Source organism: Ambystoma mexicanum, chromosome 7q (assembly GCF_040938575.1).
Source record: "Ambystoma mexicanum isolate Mex_15411 chromosome 7q, UKY_AmexF1_1, whole genome shotgun sequence".
Lineage (NCBI taxonomy): Eukaryota > Metazoa > Chordata > Amphibia > Caudata > Ambystomatidae > Ambystoma > Ambystoma mexicanum.
The window spans coordinates 145770401-145790721 of NC_090941.1; the positions used below are offsets into that span (position 1 = coordinate 145770401).

Here is a 20321-nt window from a genome sequence, read left to right on the forward strand (position 1 = left end):
CTTGAATATTGTTGGTTATATTGTGGTCTTGCAACTTCTTTGAAAATATGGAAAACAAGTCTTTCCCCCCCAAACAAAATAATCACTAAGGCAAATTGTACCTTTCGCCTCATAGCGTATTTCAACTATTTAATTGTATTCAGTCTCCCCCTACTTCTGGTCCTTCCTACTCATCCACTCTTTCCCCTGTGGATTTTGCTAACTTCTCCAATAAAGTGGCTCGGCTTTGTTTTTCCCTCACTTATGTTCCTCCTGATGGATCACCTGCTTCTTTCCCAACTCTATTGTCTCCTTCTCAAAGGAGCTGTTGGTTTCTGGTTTCTGCGAAGCTCAAAGCTGTGAAGCTCCGAGACTGCTCACAGTGTTGATTTGACGTGGTTTGACGTTCCCAGACTCCGCAAGGTCCACTCCTCTAGTGATTCCGCATTCTCTTGCTTGCCTGTGATTTTCGTGACTCACACTCTGAGACACACTACCGCTTATACAGAAGAACTACGGTTGAACCCCACCGGCCCACAGAGAATTTTGAGATTGTAAGGCAGAACTTCCATCCACTGCTGCTCCAGTTGATTGTGGCGAGGGGAACCGGGGTGTGAGGTGGACTGCATCGGATGAAACGCAACATGCGAGCACTGGTGAGCATGGTAAGGAAAGGTTCATTATTTGAGTGCTAAGCAGTCGGCGGGGATAGACGTTTGGAGCAAACGGATAAAAGCTCCCCACTAACAACGCCACAAGAAATAAAGCTGCTTACCCCTGACGCCCTACACTACACATTTTGTGGCCAACAATAGATATAGCCTTTGCTGGAGGATAGTAGCACAAGGCATAAAGTGGAGAGGTGAGATTGGTCTCCATATAAATAGTAAAGCAGAACCTCTGGGAATTGCTATATTAGCAGACAGAGTATTAACTCCAGACCTATCGCAGAACACGACGACACAAAAAAAACAAACACGGAAGGAAAATTATCAATGTAAGCGCCCTAACTTACGTAGAGACAACAGGTATGCCGCCTTAAAAAGCGCAAAAAGTGACCAGCCGATATGACTGCCTTTTCTGGAGCACAGGACAAGGCTTCGCATAGACAGTCTTCAGTTTCAAAAGTGTCAGAAAAGGACAAACGTCTGTCAGAGACAATAGATAACAACTCACTACTAAACCTAGTGAAAGATTTTAAAAGAGCTTCTTTGGGCGGAGAAAAAAAGCCATTGAATAAAAAAAAAATCCCGAGGCTAATGAGGGCATCGGTTTTTTCTTACTCTCCAGATATGTCACTTTTTGCAACATACTCAGATGCATCCGATGCTTTTCTTTCCGAGGAGGCAACTGAGTCCAGTATGGTGGACGAGGTCACTTTGGCCGAGGATACAGATATAAAAAGTTACTTGATGGCATTGGAATGTAAGATAGATGCTCAAGCGTCAATAATAGCTTCCATAAAAGCAGACATTGGAGACAATCAAAAGATCTCAACCAAGCTGTTAGGATTAACAACAGCACTGTTTAAAAAAAATTGACAATCTTTTAAATGAAAAAAACCAAACCACCAGTCACCGAAGGAGGTAAAGATGATATCAATAATGAGAACAATAAGGGGAAACAAAAACAAGGATCTCATGATTTAAAGAAAAAAGGGGAGGCTCAAGGGTTGCCTGGCAAGGAAAAAAGGGACTAGAACTTTGAGGAGTTACAAATATCACCGCCCACAGAACTCAAGAAGGCGCTAAAGAATAAACAATCGCCTAAGAGAAACCAGGCTATGCCAGCCTTTAAAACATTGGAACCCCTAAAACAGAAAAGGTTGCCTGAATGCAAAGGTTTTGACTGTCCGAGGAAGGAGGGATCTCGAGTTAACCAAAACAAAGGAGAGAGAGACATGACACAAACAGTAACTTACCAGCACAGTGGTGCCACTGAAGAAAGACAAGATGAAGAGAATAACTTTGCCATGGGTACCTAAGCCTGTAGAGGCAGAAGGGGTGAGGAATTAATGTCCTAAAAAAGTGGAAGAAGTGGGAGATGTGGAAGAAGTCTGCCCCAGGCAAACCCCCGTGGAGTACCATTTTGAAATGCCAATCATCCATCCTGGTGCTTTGAAAGATGGTGGGACATGGGTCATACATGAGGAAATTGCTCCTACAGCACAGAGCCCATTCCTGAATCGATGAGTACTTTCGACGATATTTAAACAGCTAAAATACATGGAGTACATCCAAACTAGAGACATACTGAAAACCGAGCTACCTGAATGGAATAGTGAGACAAACTGTGCATTGATTGAGTTTGCGTCACCATTGGTGGTGGCCCTACTGAAAACTCACTCAGAATCCCTTCTGAGAGCAGGATTTACATTAATAGCCCGTAAGAAAACTGCAGGCACAAAAGTGGCGGACGAAGATCAGACCAAGGAGAAAAGTTCCACACTAAACCTGCCAACAGAGAGAGAAGCACTGAGAGCCCTTCAAGAGCAGAAGGTACGGGTTGCACCTCAGGCTCCCCTGTCCACACTATGGATGCCCATGAATGCATATAGTGGGGCTAACTGACAAGTGCAAGCTGCGGGAAAGTCATCATGGTCCTCTTGGAACACAAGAGGACATAAATCCTTCCTAATACATCCAAAGGGCCAGTTAATGATGAAGGAGGTCGACATTTTTATTCTCCAAGAAACGTGGTGCACTAAGGAATTTTACATTGATGGGATCCAAACTATATTAAAGAAGACCATAAAATCCAATAAAGGCAGGGCTACTGGGGGGCTCGCCATTGGAGCTAGGTCACACTTCAAATTGGCCCATTGGTCAAGTACACGATTCCCCAAGTGTGCTAATCGGCTCACTGCAACCCAGCAAGTTTTCAGAGGACAACATATTAATTATAAACATATATGATCCTCCTGGCGGTCAGCCGACCAAACTGATCCAAGGTGTAATTACAGAGGCCATAACCAGTTGGATGGCAAACACTCCCACTGAGGGTATTATACTGGCAGGTGATTTCAACAAATGACTGTTACATGAGTCAAATACCTCAAAAGTGGGGTGTAATCAGCGTTGGCAACTACCATTTGGCTTTTTCGATTTGGAACCCATGGAAATGCAGAATAGTACAAGGGCGGCATCTATGTGTACTTTGACAAATGGCATATCCTCTTCTACAATAGACTGTGGTGATGAAAAGGGCTACTTGTGAAATATGTAGCCAGATAAAGGTTATTCATAGTGGAGCCAGTGACCACGGAATGCTACGTTGGACGTCGAAGCAAAATGGAGGCCAGGAAGAACAGCTAAAATGTGCACATATTACCACAAATAATCCTGGAAACAGTTTGAGATGGTCACACAGGGACATTGAACGGCTAAATGAATTAATAAGAGATAACGAAGAAAAAATGCACTCCCAGCACAACAATGAGGATTGGAATTTGGAAGAGATAACAAAACTGATCATTCCACCCTATTCAAACAAAAAAGGGAGGTTTCATAATAGACAGGAGAAAGAGCATAAATTATTTGACCCAATAGTACATGAAAGAAAGAGAATATACCGAAATTAAAAGGCAGCGGTGAAACGTAATCACACCTGAGGCAAAAAGATCTTGGATAAAAAAGTTGCCCACAAAATATAGAAATTGGCAAAGAACACACAGATTCTCCATCAGGACGGCAAACTGGACAAACCTGTTTACTTGGTTAGCACAAGACAATAAGGCACAATTCGGGCGAAATTACAACAGTTTCAAAACCCTTACATCAAAGATTGACTTAAATCCAATATCTGAGGATAGATGGGCAAAACACATCCCAAACCTATACTCACCAAAGGCCCCGTTACTCATAACATCAGGAGGAGAAGTAAAAATAGATTGGAATACGCTGGATATACCTGCAAAAGTCGAATTACAAGGAGAGTTTTCTGAAACTACGCTAGAAAGATTAATAATAAAATCAAAAGCATCCCGCGCACTGGGGCCGGACGGTATACCAAACTTTGTATATAATGCAGATGCAAATTTATGGGCGAGAATATTGGCACAGCAATTTGAGCAAATTTTAAGGTCAGGCCAAATACCTGAGAGCTGGAGAAAAGCTATATTGGTGCCAATATTAAAAAAGGGGGACAGACTAATAACTAATTACAGATTGTTGGCAATGATGGATGCCAGTCAGAAACTGCCAATTTCAAACGGGTTTCAGGAAGAGTTACGGAACAACTAATATCGCAACTCTGTAATTTCTGAGCGCAATACGCCCTAAACGTGATAACATACTATATTGCTGTTGTGTAGACTTTTCTAACACTTTCGACCTGGTGTCCAAAAATAGACTATGGTTCAAATTGAAGGTTTCGGGTATTGACCCGGTGCTACTATATTTTATACAGGAGTTATAGAAAAATACTACATTGGCGGTCCAACTGAATCAAGAGGGTGTAATGACAAAATTCTTCGCGACTATGGGGGGACTAAAACAGGGATGTGCCCTGGGTCCTAACCTGTATAACCTCTACACGGCGGACATGTACCGAGCCCTAACTGATAAGAAACTTTCCACTTACTATAAATGGCATTAAATTGGTTATAATGGCCTATTCTGACGATAAAATCTTAGACCAGACACAAATAGGCCTGCAGCGCTCCTTGAATGCCTTGGTAAAATATGCCAAAATGACCATAAACAAGAATAAAACGAGGGTAATGTGTCTTAAAGACCATGGTATTTGGAAGGCACAAAATTGGAAAGGGCAACGGATGCGATATATCTGGGCTTTCCCATATGGGCAACACCATCAGTATCGCAATACAAAGAATACATCGTAACAAAGATAATGAGAAGGTGGTTAGCTATTAAAACCTATGTGGAGAAAAAAGGTGGAGGAAACAGGAGGCTTGCGACAAATCTACAAATCTAGTGTGAGCCCGGTGATACTGTATGCACTTGAGACACTGCCAGAAAAGTAAATAGGGTGGTTACCCAAACTGGAAGGTAAAATTCTTCGGTCCATAATGAACATGCCTAAGGGAGTGACATTGGAGACCCTGAAACTGGAGTATGGATTCGAGTCCTTATATTCAAGCTGGGCCATTAGAAAATCACTCTTACATCTAATAAATCAGTAAGAGGGTAGCCGGCACAAATCCCTTGCTTCAGTTAATGGGAAAAATAACAAAAGGTGCATGTCCCAATTATTTCAACAACAATATGAGTATTTTTACAGAAGCCTATTTACGATCACTGGGTCTAAATATAGAAACAATTTGTGAACGACCGGATTTTGAGTCTGTAATCAAAAAGAAATCCAGGGAAGTGGATAAGATAAAAGACATTATATCTACTTAACTTACACAAGTTGTCAGAGTACTGTCATCAAGGATTTGAAGGGAGAAAACCTAGAACCTACTGAACAAAATGGTCTAACCCTTCTCTGAGGCGTTTTACATTGCAATTAAAATTGAATATACTGGGGACTAAAGAATATATGAACAAGTGGATCTGGACTGAACACCAAGTTGACGACATAATGTGTAGACGTTGTGATACAGAGATGGAAACAACAATATCTACTGACTGCTTGCACAGCTTTGAAGCCCCTCTCTACCAAAGGCTATGGTGGGCATATCAGGAATATGGAGAACATAAGCAGGGACCAATTCTGGTAGGACATGAATGGGGCAGAATTTATAGTATATAATGCTGCTGTCCATCATATATGGCAAAAGGCGATGCAGTGGATATCTACTGTCATTTTTTATCAACAAAAGGGGATTCCATATGGCAAGCTTAGATGCCATAAGTGAAAATGCGCCATCTTACCAGCCTATATAAAGATGGTTCATGTCTTTGTTTGTAACTTTTGACACTGACAAACTTTTCCTTTTTATTCAAACATAGTAAGGAAAGTGATTTTTAATTGTTTTAGGAAATGTTATTTTAATTTTGTGTTTTTTCTATATGCAAAAGATTGTTCTTGATTGAATATAAACAACATTAATAAAAAAAATGTTTTAAAAAATGTCCTTTTCATCTCTCGAATTCTGATACTGCGCTCTTCCTCTCCCATGCTCACCATCTGTCTCACCACTTAATCCTGTACATTTTTGTGTGTGAAAGGTCTTTCCTCAACTCCTCCCTAGCTTTACATCTCAATAGGTCACTCTCCATATCTCTGTTCCCCACAGTTTTCAAGCATGCCGCCATTCTTACTAGTCTAATAAAACAACCTAGGATGGATCGCGCTCTCCTTGCTAACTTTCAGCCTATTGCACTTAATCTCCAAAATACTGGAACGCATTGTTTACACAAGTCTCAAAATATCAGGATTACCATTCTCTTTTTCAATTACATCAATCTGTTTTTGTCCTTTACATTTAACAGAAACGGCTCTTCTGCATATTACTAACTTCACAAATACCTTTTTTCATCTCTCGCCACTCTAAGCCATGCTCTAGTTTTGTTCTTCTTGATCTCTCTGCAACTTTTGACAATGTGGCTTAGCTTACTCTTCTGGCTACTTTTTCTTTCTTGAGTTTTCATGGTTCTTTTCCGCATTGGTTTAATTCTTACTTATCTGATTGTAGCTTTTCTGTTTCCTGGGGCGGAAAGCAGTACTCTTCCTTCCCTCTACAATGTGGTGCTCCCCATGGTTCTGTTCTCAGTCCTGTCGCTTTCCCATTCTATCCTACTCTACTCCTCAATATCATCACTTCTTTTGAGCTTTAGTGACACGTTTATGGAGATAAGTCTCTGATTTTTGTTTCCTTCTCTGCTTTTATCTGATTCTCTTCATTCTCCTCTTTCTGCCTGTATTCTATCCATCCAATCCTGGATGTACACTTTTTTTGCATCTCAATAGCCCTAAAACAAAGGTGCTTTTCTTTCCTGCATCAACCATCTCTCCACCCCTTCCACTGTCTGCTTTCCTTTCCGCCCTCACTTTTTCTTTTTTAATTTGGGATGTTAGGTGGCAGAGCCACCAAGAAGCCAAAACAATTGTATTAGAGTACAGAAAGGGAGAGATGGCACGTGATGAGGGAAACGAAGCTTAAAGGTGTGGTTTGGTTATTTGCCCACCCATTGGACTGCCCATGGCCATGCTAATCCCTATGGCCATTCCCACCCAGTTCCTGCACTTCCTGGCCAAAAACACCATCGCATGGGCATTATTTCAGCTTACTTTAATCAAGCCTTACCATCAAGATTTGCACTGCAAACGCCTGACAGTGTCTTTTCAAAGCAGTCTTACGAGAGGTAGTGACTTAATTGTAGCTGTAAACACGCTACTGGTGTAACAGACATGTCTAAACCAGGTCTGCCTTCAGCCACTCGATTTATAAGAACTGTATATGTCCTTCATTGAAGTCCCGTTAAAAACAAGCATTGGCAAAGCCTACAGTTTTTGCTTGTGTGTTTTAATAATTTGCCAGGCACTGCTATAAGATTCAAAGGTACTCACCATTTTGAACGTGCTAGCAACAATGGACAGTTAACCACTACAGCAGGACTCGGCAGGTGCCTTTCCCATGCCTACATAAAAGCCCAAACTGTTGGCATTGCCAATGCTTGTTTCTTACTGATGGCAATCTAAGCATGATCTTTGAGCCCTTACTTTCCATCTCTCGTCACACTTCCAATTTCTCACTTTCCTCTCAGTATCAGCTTGTCAATGTTCGTAAAGCCTGTAATTGTCTCCCCTTTCCTGCCACTAAATGAATGATTTCCACTCGTACCCTCTCGTTTAGGCTACTGTTCTGACTTAATTGATCTCCCTGCATATCAGTTGGCTCCTCTTAGTACGAATAGCCACATCAAGAATCGAGCAATTTTCTGACATTCTCCCCCGTACTTTCATCCCTTTCTCACTTCGTTCTCTCTCCTGGCTTCTTTCCGAATCTCGTCTCCTCTCATTTTCTTCTCATCGATATCAAATGCATTCATGGTTTAGCTGCTCCATACAGAGCTTCCTTCATTTATTTCGACCCCTCACCTACTTTATTATCAACCCGAATTCTTTCTTGTAGTTCCAAAGCCTCATTGTGCTCAATCTCGTATTTGCTTCTTTTCACTACTTGCTCCGAAGAGCCCTGGAATTCTTTTCCTCTTCCCATTCGATCCCCACCACACACACTAATGCTCTATTTCACTCATCTTAAAACTCAATTATCTTGTGTTTGAACTACCAATATCATAATCATTTAGTATTTTCAATTCCATTGTAGCGTTATTTTGTATGCGCATCGCTTTAGTGTAAGCACTAAAGAAATCACTGTCTTTGTCTTTAATTTATATTTTATTGATCAGTGATTCCCCTGCCCGTGGCACAACTTTGGAAGAGCCCCACGGGCCTACACTTTGCCCCTTTTCAAACTTTTTGCAGAGTGGGCGGAAATCCTCAAGCCACCATGGGGGCCTTTTACAAACATTCCCCTAGGCCCTGGACAAATCAGAATGGCATTATTTTGACTGGTCAAAATGATTGGTCATTACTAAAATTGATGCGTAACGCAAAATGAACCAATCAAAGCCCCACAAAGTGGCCTTTTATGTTAACAAAACCTTTTTGCCAACAGGATTTTGGCTACTTTTGTATGAATTGAAATAAAACCACAGGGAAGTTTTACATCAATGCAACAAAGATCAGGCATTGGACAAGAACCTGCAAATCTGTCCAGCAATTGTTGTTGAGGGTGACAGCATTGAGGAAACAAGAAGAGCTATGAGTATTTAAATTGAAAACTCCCCATCCCCAATAACTTTGCCTTTCCTTGACAGAACTGCACAAGACCTTCACAATAAATCCAGAGTTGGATGTGCATTTAACTTTTGTGCAGTTTCGCTGAGCATTTCAAAAATGCTCTTCCTAGGGAGTTCAACTTAAGCATGACTGAGTGACTTTCGCTTATATAATATAAATTTTCAAATATACTGGGAAAGCAAAATAGACACCAATTCAGTAATGCTGAGTTGGCCATTGGAAGCAACACCCAAATCAGCCTTGTTTGGGATATTTAGGGAATTAAGACTAGTGTTGGCCATCTGCTGAGGATCGCCAGGAGAGAGATTGCAAAGAAATCCCTCCAGCAAAGAAAGTGTGTTGGCAGCGATAGACAGATGCATGTTATAAAAGACACATTTATGAAAAGAAAGGGTTCCCTTGCAACAACTGGAAGAAGTCTGGTCAATGGATGAACAAACCTGTACAGTTTGCGAGAAGAGGAGAGCAGTGATTAGGAGAGGAGTAGAGGTGTTGCCCAGGTTGAAGCTATAGAAACTAGGGGTGGACTGAGAACTAAAAAAGACCCTGGAAATAATGTTCAAAGTGGCCCCATATAACACATTTTCAGCAAGCCCCATGCTTTTCCTGAGAAAAAGAGATGAGAACATTGGGAAATACTACACAAAAGAGGCCCAGGGTGCAGAGGCCCACCGGGAAATCTCCAGAGTTCCCTATAGGCCAGTCCACCACTGATAGAAACCAAGGGCTTATTTACACGACATTATCCCGACCCGCACAATACTGCTCGTAAGGTCAAGGAATTGGTTATATCAGAAAATGTCTAATTCATTTTTAACGCATTTTATTGGCATTTGTATTGGATGCATACAAGTACAAGAAAATTAACTAAAACATTAAACAAACAACAACAGTCTTCATGTGAAACAGTTCATCTTTTTCAGGTGGGCATGGTTGCAAATAGGGGTTCCGATATCTCGGGAAGTGAGAGGGATCTCGGTCAAGAGGATCACCTTCTCTAGGCCGAGTGCGAGGGATCAGTTATGGCAAAGTAGTGGGGTTTATCAAGGGGGTTTATGGTCTGCACTGAAGTGTACATCTCTCAGGAGGGCCTTCCAAGAGTCTAGAGTGCCACTCGCAATGTCTCCACTAGAGATGATTCCATCTTGCCAGGCTCTGGTTTCGGCTGCAGTCCATCTCTGTAGTTCCTTCTTCCAGCGTTCATGTCTCGGGCCTCCTGGTGTCCTCCATGCCATGGCTATAGTTCTTTTTGCCAGTATACATGCAATGTCCATCAACTTGACAACATGTTTGTATTTGCTTGGTCTGGGGTAAGCCCCTAATAAGCATTCCCCGGGTGTCCATTCTTATCTGCTTATTCCGGCATCTGTGCAGGTCTGTTTAACTTTGGACCACAGCGCCATTGTCCTGGTGCAAGTCCAGAACATGTGGATCAGATCAGCTTTGTCGTTCCCACACCATGGGCATGCCGGGGAGGCCTGTTTGTTGAAGGAGGCCACCCTGTGTGGGGTCATATACGTCCGATATAGGACGTTTAGCTGTATCTGACCGAATCTGGGGTTTCTCGACACCTTCTTGGGATATAGTAACGTTCTTTCCCATTCCTTGTCTGTAAGCGTAGTTTCAAGGTCTGTTTCCCATTTCGCCTTCAGTGCCGCACTTTTGGGGTTGGGTTTGTCGTTGAGCCTCTTATAGAGTCGAGAGACCGGTTTCCAGCCATTCGTAAGGTTGTGCATCTCTTGTAACAGTGGGTCTGGGGTGGGTTCCTCCAGCCAGCTGCACCAGTTCATCCTGGTGGTTTGTTTGAGCCGATGATACCAGAGAAACTGGCCGCTTGTTAGCCCTTCTTTAGCCTGCAATGACTCAAAATCCCTGAATTCGCCCTCCTCAAACATATCTCCCCATGTATAAATTCCGGCGCCCTCCCACCTCCTAGCTGTCGAGAGATCCGATTCTGTTTTGCACACGTCAACCAGAATGGGGTTGTCTGGAGAGTAAGGATGTTTCACCTGCCTGATGTAGCAGGTTCTGGTCCAAATCTGCCTATCAAGTTTGACGATCAGGGGGGCATCTGGGGATTGTCGTAGAGGGTTCCAAAGAGTTTCCCTGGGGAATATTTTGGAATCAGAAAATGTCTAAAATCACAAGTTTCGATAAAATCACTTGGTGTAATTATGTAATCTCTAAAAATGTTCTGCTCCTAACATAAGCCACTGCATCGTAAACCAAGGGTGTTTCAAGATCCAATGGAATGCATTTTTGTCCGGGTGCGCCAGCAAATACATTGTAGAATGGGGGAATCTATAAACTTTCCATGTCTTTATAAAAAATCCCGTTTTAAAATTTCTATGAAAACTGAATCTCACTGCCGTGCTAAAAATGATTAACATGTCCTTAGCAGTCAATTATGTGCTGATCTTTGGTGATGTTAAGCAGCTCGGAGGAGTTTTCTTTTGGAGGTGCGGGAGGGGATTTACAAAAAAAAGATTGGACCTAAAAAAAACCTGCTTGCTTAAAAGTCACGAAGCACATGCAAAATACATATATATTTATGTGATGCTGTATTAACGATCCACAAGTAAGCAACATGTAAATGCTTGTGCAGTGTATACAAGCAGAGCACTCATTGCTAAAACAGTAGGAACACTAGCGGATTACAAGGAGCAAATGCAACAAAATAGGAAACCAACCTTCTGATTTTCCTCGATTTCATTTCTCATTTCTTGGTTAATGGCGATCCTGGTTAGTGATCTATAAAGATCAAAGATAGTCTGAATTTAGATACTTTACATTCATGCAACCCAAATAACACAATAGCAAGCCACGTGTGTCAAAGCAATATCATCGTAACAAATAAACACATATAGACGCACGTCTAGCACATATAGACGCACATCACGGTTTAACAGGCAGCATATTGTACTGAGGGCGAGCACACATTTTTCAAAGCTGCCACACAACCAGATCAATTATGACTTGCATTGCATTTGCAAACATTTTTTTTTAAACTTGCACTTTCTTTTTTCAGCTAGCAGGCACATGCATTCTGCAGTTTTTTCTCATTAGTGCCCTGTGGGGTATCCAACTGAGCACACGCTACAGAAGCACGTTTTGAAGACTTTATTCATTTTGCCAGGATGAATTTGGCATTCATGTCTATGGAGACTTACGGTTTGCATTATTCTTCTCTCAAAAGCCAAAACAACTAAACAAAAGTGTCAGGATGGAGTACATGATAAGGTATCAGGGTTCCAACTGTAATGGGGCTACTGCTCCCCTGCAAGTTCTGCAGTCTATAACAGTTTGGGTGCTGTATCCTTGTGACTGCATTTTTAGAAAGAAGCATACTATATCCTTGAGACACTTTTGGGCTCCCAAACGCAGGCTCCAGGGTGTAGCCAGTAGCAGCTTCTTGGCTGAATTCCCCTTCACAGGCAGAGAGCTCAGCACGCTATTTTGAATCCAAACCTGGAGGATAGTTCTGGCCCCACTTCTGCCAACTCAAGAGATGCTGCCCCCGGACCCCCAGGACTCCGTTCACGATCAGTGAGGGATGACATGTTCTTCTCACTGTTATTAAGGTATATAGTGGAGTTCATACTGATAAGGGAACCATTGCCCTTCCCACTGACAAACAATATAGTGCCCCTCTCATCTTTCTTGTCTGGGGATCCATCACGTTGTTTGGTTTGTCAGCTTCAACAGGCTTTCACTGAGATAGGTGTTCCCACACTCTCTCCAAGTGGCTATCCTGTGTGAGGTACCTCGGTTCAGCTCACTCACAGGAGTCCCAAGTCTCTTGGGCGCCACTGCAGCATCCCTGTGCATCTCTTGGCCCTTCTGCTCTCCCTTGTCAACAAGGTGCTAGGTATGCTTGTTTGGCGGTCACTGGTTTGTCTGCCTTCCAGGTTTGCTGTGCTGTTGGGAAAGAAGACGGTTTGATGTGGGATTTCCGTTTCCTTGAGCCTGTTTTCTTTCCTTTCCCCTGAGAGCTTCTACATGGAGTTGCCAGTTGGTTTGGTCGTAATGGGGAGTGTTGCTGTTTATAAGCCTGTTCACTAAATGGGGAGTGGGTGTGTTCATTCAATTTTATTTCAATGCTGGGTGAGGAAGAATTGTCAATTTCCTTCATGGTTCTGGTATTGAAGGGGGAAGGGCGTTTGCAGTGATGTCTCTCCTCCTCGCTCTTACTAGTTTCTTCAGGTGTCTTGACTCTTGCAACCAACAGGGAAAGTATTTATTGAAAGGAATGGGGGTTGCAAGGGTGTGGGGCTCCTCTGTGGTCTGGCCGCGTCTTGAGGAGTCTTCACTGGGTCTTTGGGTGCCCTGACATTTGCTGCTAGGGAAGATAGTCCCACCACAGTGGCTAGGGATTTGAATACGCCCCCGAGCTTTGTAGCATCACCTCTCCATGTTCTCACAATGAGGCGGAGGAGTAGTGCTTTGGGAAGGGTCATGATACTGACCCTGTGACAGCCCTTACTGAAAGATCTACAAAATTCCATTTAAAGAGGCATAAACTCTCATGTGTCGTTTAAAAAAACAGCGACGACGATGAGAGGAAAGAAGGACTCCACAAAACTTCTAGTCATGAAAGTTAGTAAGCAGTGATAAAATCGCGGAAAAATGTCGCCTGTAAAGAAAATCTCGGCAAAAATGCTGTTTGACCCGTTAAAGGTGTACCCCATTACACCATTTAAGGGGCGGAGGGGGTTGCTGGGGTATCCCCCGCTCTGCTTAAATGGTATAATGGGTACAGGGTGTGCGAGGGGGTCCCCCGCATACTTGACATGGATTGCGGTGGCAAAACCAGTGCCTTTTTGCTGCAATATTTTGTGTCCACGGCCATTTTTGCCGCAATTTTAACACATGGAACCTGGAAGTTTCCTCCTCTGCTTCCCAGACGAAATACAAACAGAGGCGTGGCCTTAAATAGGTATTTAGTGTTTTATAATGTGTCACATTGCAACTGAGGCGCTTCAAAGCACAGGGGTAGGCGGTATCAGGGACTATCAGAGTTAAATCTAGAGGGCGCATTCCAGAATCTGCCTAAATTCGACAGTGTGCAGTGATGGTCAGAAAAAAGGATGATAGAAACGAGGTGGAGGCAATCATAGCTAATCCCAAAATCAGCATTCCACATCCAGTAAAACGTAATGAGAAAAAGGAGAGTTAAGGTAAGAAGAGACAAATAGGCAAGGTGAGGCAGAAGACATTCACAGCTCAGCCTAAAGCTGCATCCCAGGTCCTATCGATGAAGAAAGAAAAAAGTGAGGGGGTCAGAGGGCGCTACAGCGCGCCCAAGATGGCCGCTCTGGTGTGAGCTCCGACAGCGCACCTTATAAATCCTGTCAAAAATCACGGATCCGGGGACCATCCGACCCCCCCAGCAGTGGGACAGACGTCCCAACACAAGACGCAAAATGATCCCCCAGATTAAGAAAATCACAATAGAGTCAAAGGTGCGCTGGACCTTGGAAGTTCCCTAGCGCCCCAAGTGCAGCTAAGTTATGTTAGGGGACATTGGGAGGGGAAAGCTGATGGGCGAGTTGGGGGTTGCCCATGATAGGGAGGGAAACTGTTTAATGTTATGGAAGTGTGCTTGCCAGAGGTCCACCACCCCCCTCCGCCACCACCTGGAAACACCCAACGGAAGCACCAAAACCGGCCCGCATCCAAGAAGGCGGGAACTCAAAAACAACATAACTGGGACATCACACGACCAAAAGGTCCGACATCTCGGCCAATAACCGATCAAAAATTCAACTATCCACAACATTCAAACTAGCCACTTGGAACATTAAAGGGGGCAATAACCCGACCAAAACTAGTAAAATGATACAATACCTCCAGAGACACAAAGTAGACATCGCCCTGGTTCAGGAAACTCACCTCCTCCCCAGAAGAGAGAATCGATGGGCCCGAGACTGGGGCTGCCACAGGTATTTTGCATTGTACTCCACGTACGCCAGGGGAGTGGCAATCCTAATAAACAGAACTCAAATTCAAACTGCTCGCAACTAAAAGCGATTAAGAGGGGAGGTCACTTCTGGTTCATGGAATTCTGGAAAACACAGAATTTATCATAAACTCCTACGGACCGAATACAGACGGATATAATAACTTTGATTGGGTAATGACACACCTAGGAGAAACAATATACGCAACAATCGTATGGGCAGGGGACATGAACACCACTCTCGACCCTCAGAAGGATAGATCACACCCAACTTCTACAACTACCTCCAAAGCTGCTCTCCAGGTTCTCGAGATCTGCAAGGCATATGACCTCGTGGACATTTGGAGACGCCACCATGACAAGTCCAGAGACTATTCATTCCACTCCTGGGTCCACCAAACTAGCTCCCGCCTGGATTACATCGTTTTGTCCGCACACAGCCAAGCTCAATGGACAAATAGCCAAATATTGCACAGATCCATGTCCGACCACTCGGCCGTCACAGTCGAATATGCCCCATCAGAAGGGATGAGGCACTGGAGGTTCAAGCCTGGGTCCCTGCAGGATCAGGTTTTTGCTGATGAACCCTGCCCAGAAATATCATTCCTTGAAAACAACCAGGGCTCAGTGACATCCATTGGGACCCTGTGGGAATCCCTGAAATGCTACATCAGAGGGATATGTCTCAACCAAGAACAAGGTATCTTGAAACTTATTAGACGAGAACTGTCACTGAGCGACATTAGACTGAAAGAGCTCGAACAATTACAATTAAACTCGCCAGAACCACAAGTGCTAGCGTCTCTGAAGTCGGAACTCGACAAATTCAGAGCGGCTGCAGACATGGAACTAAAATTCCTATCACACGGCCACCAAGTCCGCGAATACGGAGAGGGTCAGAAACCAGGCGCCCTTCTTGCGAGCCTGATAGCAGCTGACTGTAAACCCACGCAGATCGAGCAGATCCGAAACCTCCAGGGCACCCTAGTGCATACCGAAAAAGAAATAGCAGAAACTTTCCGCATTTTCTACCAAAACCTATATGGAACCAACTTCAATGCCACCCAGGAGGAACTGTCCCACTATTTAGCAGATATAGAATTATACTGGGTAGACACCATGCTACGGGAACCCCTATACGCACCATTCACAACAGAAGAAGTTCTCCAGGCCATTAAAGACCTACCAAGCACCAAGGCTCCTGGCCCCGACGGGCTGATAGGCGAGTTCTACAAAGCGTTCACACCCACTCTCGCCCCATTATTAAAACAGGTCTATGAGGAGGCACTCGAAGCCGGATCACTACACCTGACCCTCCGAGAGGCAAACATGATATTACTACACAAAGTCGATAAACCCACAGAAGAATGCGGCTCATACAGACCAATATCTCTGATCAATTTAGATAACAAAATACTGGCCAAGATCCTGGCTTCCAGACTCATCCCCCTGATGACCGCATTGGTACTAGCAGATCAAGCCGGATTTGTGCCAGGATGTAATACCACGTTCGGCATAAAACGCATGTTCGGGGTCATGGAGGCACTAAATCCCTCGCACCAAGCAGTGGCGGTCCTCTTAGACGCTGAACAGGCGTTTGACTCCAATGAATGGCCATTTCTCTTTGAAATCCTTCAGAGAATGGGCCTCGACAAGAGGTTACTCCAACTAACAGCCCTACTGTATAATCAACCTTGCTCCCACATCATCCTAGGGAAAACCAGATCGATGGCAATCAATCTCCAGAGAGGAACAAGGCAGGGGTGCCTACTTTCCGCCCTGCTTTTCGCACTGGTGATGGAGCCCCTCGCCTCAGATCTTCGAGCTAGGCACATACAAAGAGGTCTGTCCTTCGGTCCCCATAAATTAATAATCTCACTAAACGCAGATGACATCGCCCTTTATATACGCAACCCCACAACAAACCTAAACCCAGTAATTCGCAATATAATAAAATTCAGCAACTTCTCCGGCTTAAAGATCAATCACAGTAAGTCAGTTATATTCCCACTCACCCCAGAGACCCATGAATTCCAAGACGATTATGGCTTCAAATGGGAATGCACAAATGTGCGCTACCTAGGCATTCACTTAGCCAGAGACCACCAGACCATGTTCCAAGACAACTACGGTAAAGTAATCCAATCACTACAGGGGAAGGTAGACAGATGGAAATCACTGCCACTCACCCTATGGGGCCGAGCATCGCTGGTAAAAATGGTGATACTCCCCAAACTTCTTTACTTATTCGCAAACCTCCCCCTACTAGTACCCCAAAAACAGCTCCAACATCTGAGGAGCATGATCCTGGAACTACTCTGGGCGGGGCAAACCAGCCAGAATAGCCTACAAGTCACTAATTCAGCCAGTAAAAAAAGGCGGAATGGCACTCCCCGACGTAGAATGCTATTACTGGGCAGCACAAGCCCAATTCCTGGGGCACTGGTACGCCACACAATTCATTCGTTCCCATGTCCAACTAGAGCGAGTCTTGGTATCCCCAAATCTGCTCAGAGCTGCTATTTTAGGCACAACACAAACCCTGCACCAATCCCTAAACCCGGTGCTCTCCACCATAGCAATATGGAAAAAATAGCACTGAAATGTAAAATTCAGACCAGGTCTCTCCCCTACTCCCGGTAAAATTCATTCCCGGAGTCCCACTAACCACAGAGAAATTCTACCTGAATTGGGTTGACAAGCTAAAATTTAAAAATATGGGCGACCTCTTCATCGACTGGCACTTCCTCACCCCCAACAGGCCAAAACTTGCGGATCCTCCACTGCCCTAGATACGTTCATCTACCTCCGCCTCAAAAGGCACACTACAAACCATACTACCTTCGTTTCCCCTACAACCCACGACTTGGCAACTACTCCAAGGGGTCATGCAATCACAAGGAGAGGGTAAACTGGTCTCAATGCTATATAAATCCCTCATAACAGACATAGCCCCTGAACCCGACAACATCTAAAGTGAGATGGGAAAGAGCCCTTCAGACCTCAACTCCAGATGAAGATTGGGATTATATTCTAGCACAAACTCAGAAGGTATCACTAAACACGAGATGCAAACTAATCCACTTAAAATTCATCCACCAGGCATACCATACCCCCGTCAGAATCCACCACTACCATCCCTCGACCCCCCCCCCCCACAGTGCGGTCGCTGTGGTGCACCATTGGCGGACTTCCTCCATCTCGCATGGGCCTGCCCAGCAATACAACATTTGTGGGTATCGATATTGGAAAAGACAGCTGCAATAGTAGAGACACCCATTGAACCCGACCCCAAGATCACTCTATTGGGTCTCACCAAACACCTTCCCCCCACAATACGCAAATTAGGAGGGCTGCTGCTACTGTTGGCACGCAGAAGAATTGCAATGTCTTGGGGAAAGGGACCCACATCGACCACACAGCAGTGGCTGAAAGACATATACTGCCAAGACATGGAAACTAACTTCATCAAGCTACTGCCTCTGCACGCACGACCACCTGACATCTGGGGCTCATATATCGCTTTCTTGTTGTCCACCGAAGTCACTGACTCCTCCAGAAGTGTAACCCGAGAACCCCAAAGGAATCCCACGGAGGCGTGTCCCAACACAACCAATGCAATCAACCGCAGACTATTACTAACTCAGGCTCGGGTGTAATCCAGAGGGGGGGGAAGGGGAGGCAGGATTAGAAGCACAGTTACTTCCATGTATGTTATGATTTTGTTTTTTGCCAATACCAAAAATAAAGTTAAAAAAAAAAAAGTGAGGGGGTCGCAGGGAGGGTTAGGAAGTATTGCACTGTGCATGCAGAGGACAAAAATAGGATTGTTTTAATTACAATTGGTAGCACTATAATATTTGCAATGTTTAGTGTGACGAAATGACTATTGCCCAGCAAAAGTTCCGGGAAGAGCAGTGGATTCTAAACCTCATGCTTCACCCGGCACAACTACTAGCCCAGTAGTGATCCTGCCAAAGTTAACAATGGCACTCACATGAATTGTATATCTCTTTCCCCTCTTTATGATTGCATGGGCCGAGGACAGGATATTCTCCCCATAAAGCTGTGACCGAGTAATGCCAACACAAAAAGGTGATAGAATTAATCTTAACTTCTGGCACAGCTCTGGACAACCCTCCAAACCAGTGGTTCACAATATGCCGCTCGTGGGCAGAATGCGGCCATTCAGGACATGATTTATGGCCCTCCATGTCTCATGAGTTTGAAGTGTTAACTGGCCTAAAGTCAGCCAGTCAGTCAGTCAGTCAGTCAGTCATGTCAGGCTTGTGAAGCCTCTGTGGTCCAGTTTTTGTCTAAGCATTCATTACTTCTATTTAAAAACAGGTTTTCAGTAACATAAAACATAATACAAATAAATAAAAGTGGTAATGCCATGAAACCCTGTAATAATGTAATAAATAAAAAGTACACTTTAAAACATCTTTTTAAACTCAAATTCGTGCACCGGATGCCCCTACCACATGCTCATTGCCATGTATAGATCAGCCCACTCTATGGGACTTGTTTGGTAAATTCGGCCCTCCGGCGAAATCAGTTGTGCACAATTGCTCCAAACCATTGCTCTTTAGCCTGCCAAGCCCTTACACAAAGGGGAAAGCCCATATGCAAATCAGGTTTGGTCCCATCCCAAAAGGGGCAGTATAGCCAGAACAGCTGTGTCACATCCCTTAGGCATGAGACCACAAACATTCCCAGATATGTTTCAGGCTCATTGGGCATCATCCGTGAGGAGTAGCTTGGATCTCTAGGCCCAGAAGGCTCAGCACCCACATCTGGGCATACCCGTTCCCCCGAAGAAGCATCCAAGCAACAACAGCACTGTGGTACAAAAATAAAATGTCCACACAGGGTTCTTACAAAATATAGTTATTTAAAAAAAATAATAATAATGTATTGGCTTTATATGGTTACACAATATAGATAACCTTTTTGCCATCATCAAAACGATTTTCCCTGATATCACATTAAACCCTGACTTCCTAATACAGAATATAAATATAGGAAACCTTTTGCCATTGTCCAAACAAGGTTAAAAACGGTTTTCCGTCACAATTTCTTAAATATAAATTAACTGTTTCACTTTACATAGCTTCTTTGATATACATGAATATTTTTAGCAGTCATTTTATCAATGCTACGTCAGAGGTACATGGTTCCCACTTAGCAGTTCAGACCACCCTTCTTACATGGTCCGGGAGCCGTATTTGATAGTAAATTCAGTAAGTAAAGTGACTCTTGTGTTCTTCATACCTGAACAGTATAGCACAAGGTGCTTCAGGGTTTCATATGAGTCCTCTTTCTTACACAGTCTGCAGGTGGTTATGCTGGCTTTCTTCTTTCCTCTGTAGAAAAATAGGGCGAGGGGTGCCTTCTTTTTTGTTAAAGGGGGGCTTGACTCAGGAAGGCGGTTTATGCATAGGGACAGAAAAGAGTCGGAAGATACCCCAGGTCAACAGTATATAGTAGGTAGGTAGGTCTAGGTGAGCAGCAAACTAGTGTTGAATAGCTAGTTAATCAGGGTCACTTGTAGTCGTAAAAAACAAAATCAATTTTATTTTACAAAAGAAAACACAAGAAAAACAGA

The 20321-nt window shown here is 43.9% G+C and overlaps 1 protein-coding gene across 2 annotated transcripts in view; it reads right to left on the reverse strand.

Annotated features, from left to right (window-relative positions):
• The window catches only part of UGGT2 (UDP-glucose glycoprotein glucosyltransferase 2), a 1923861-nt gene that overhangs the window by 1618272 nt on the left and 285268 nt on the right, over positions 1–20321 (reverse strand). For both annotated transcript variants that reach the window (XM_069639785.1, XM_069639786.1), the window contains one exon: positions 11445–11505. In XM_069639785.1, coding sequence (XP_069495886.1) covers positions 11445–11505 — 61 coding nt within the window. The remainder of the gene's footprint in view (positions 1–11444; positions 11506–20321) is intronic.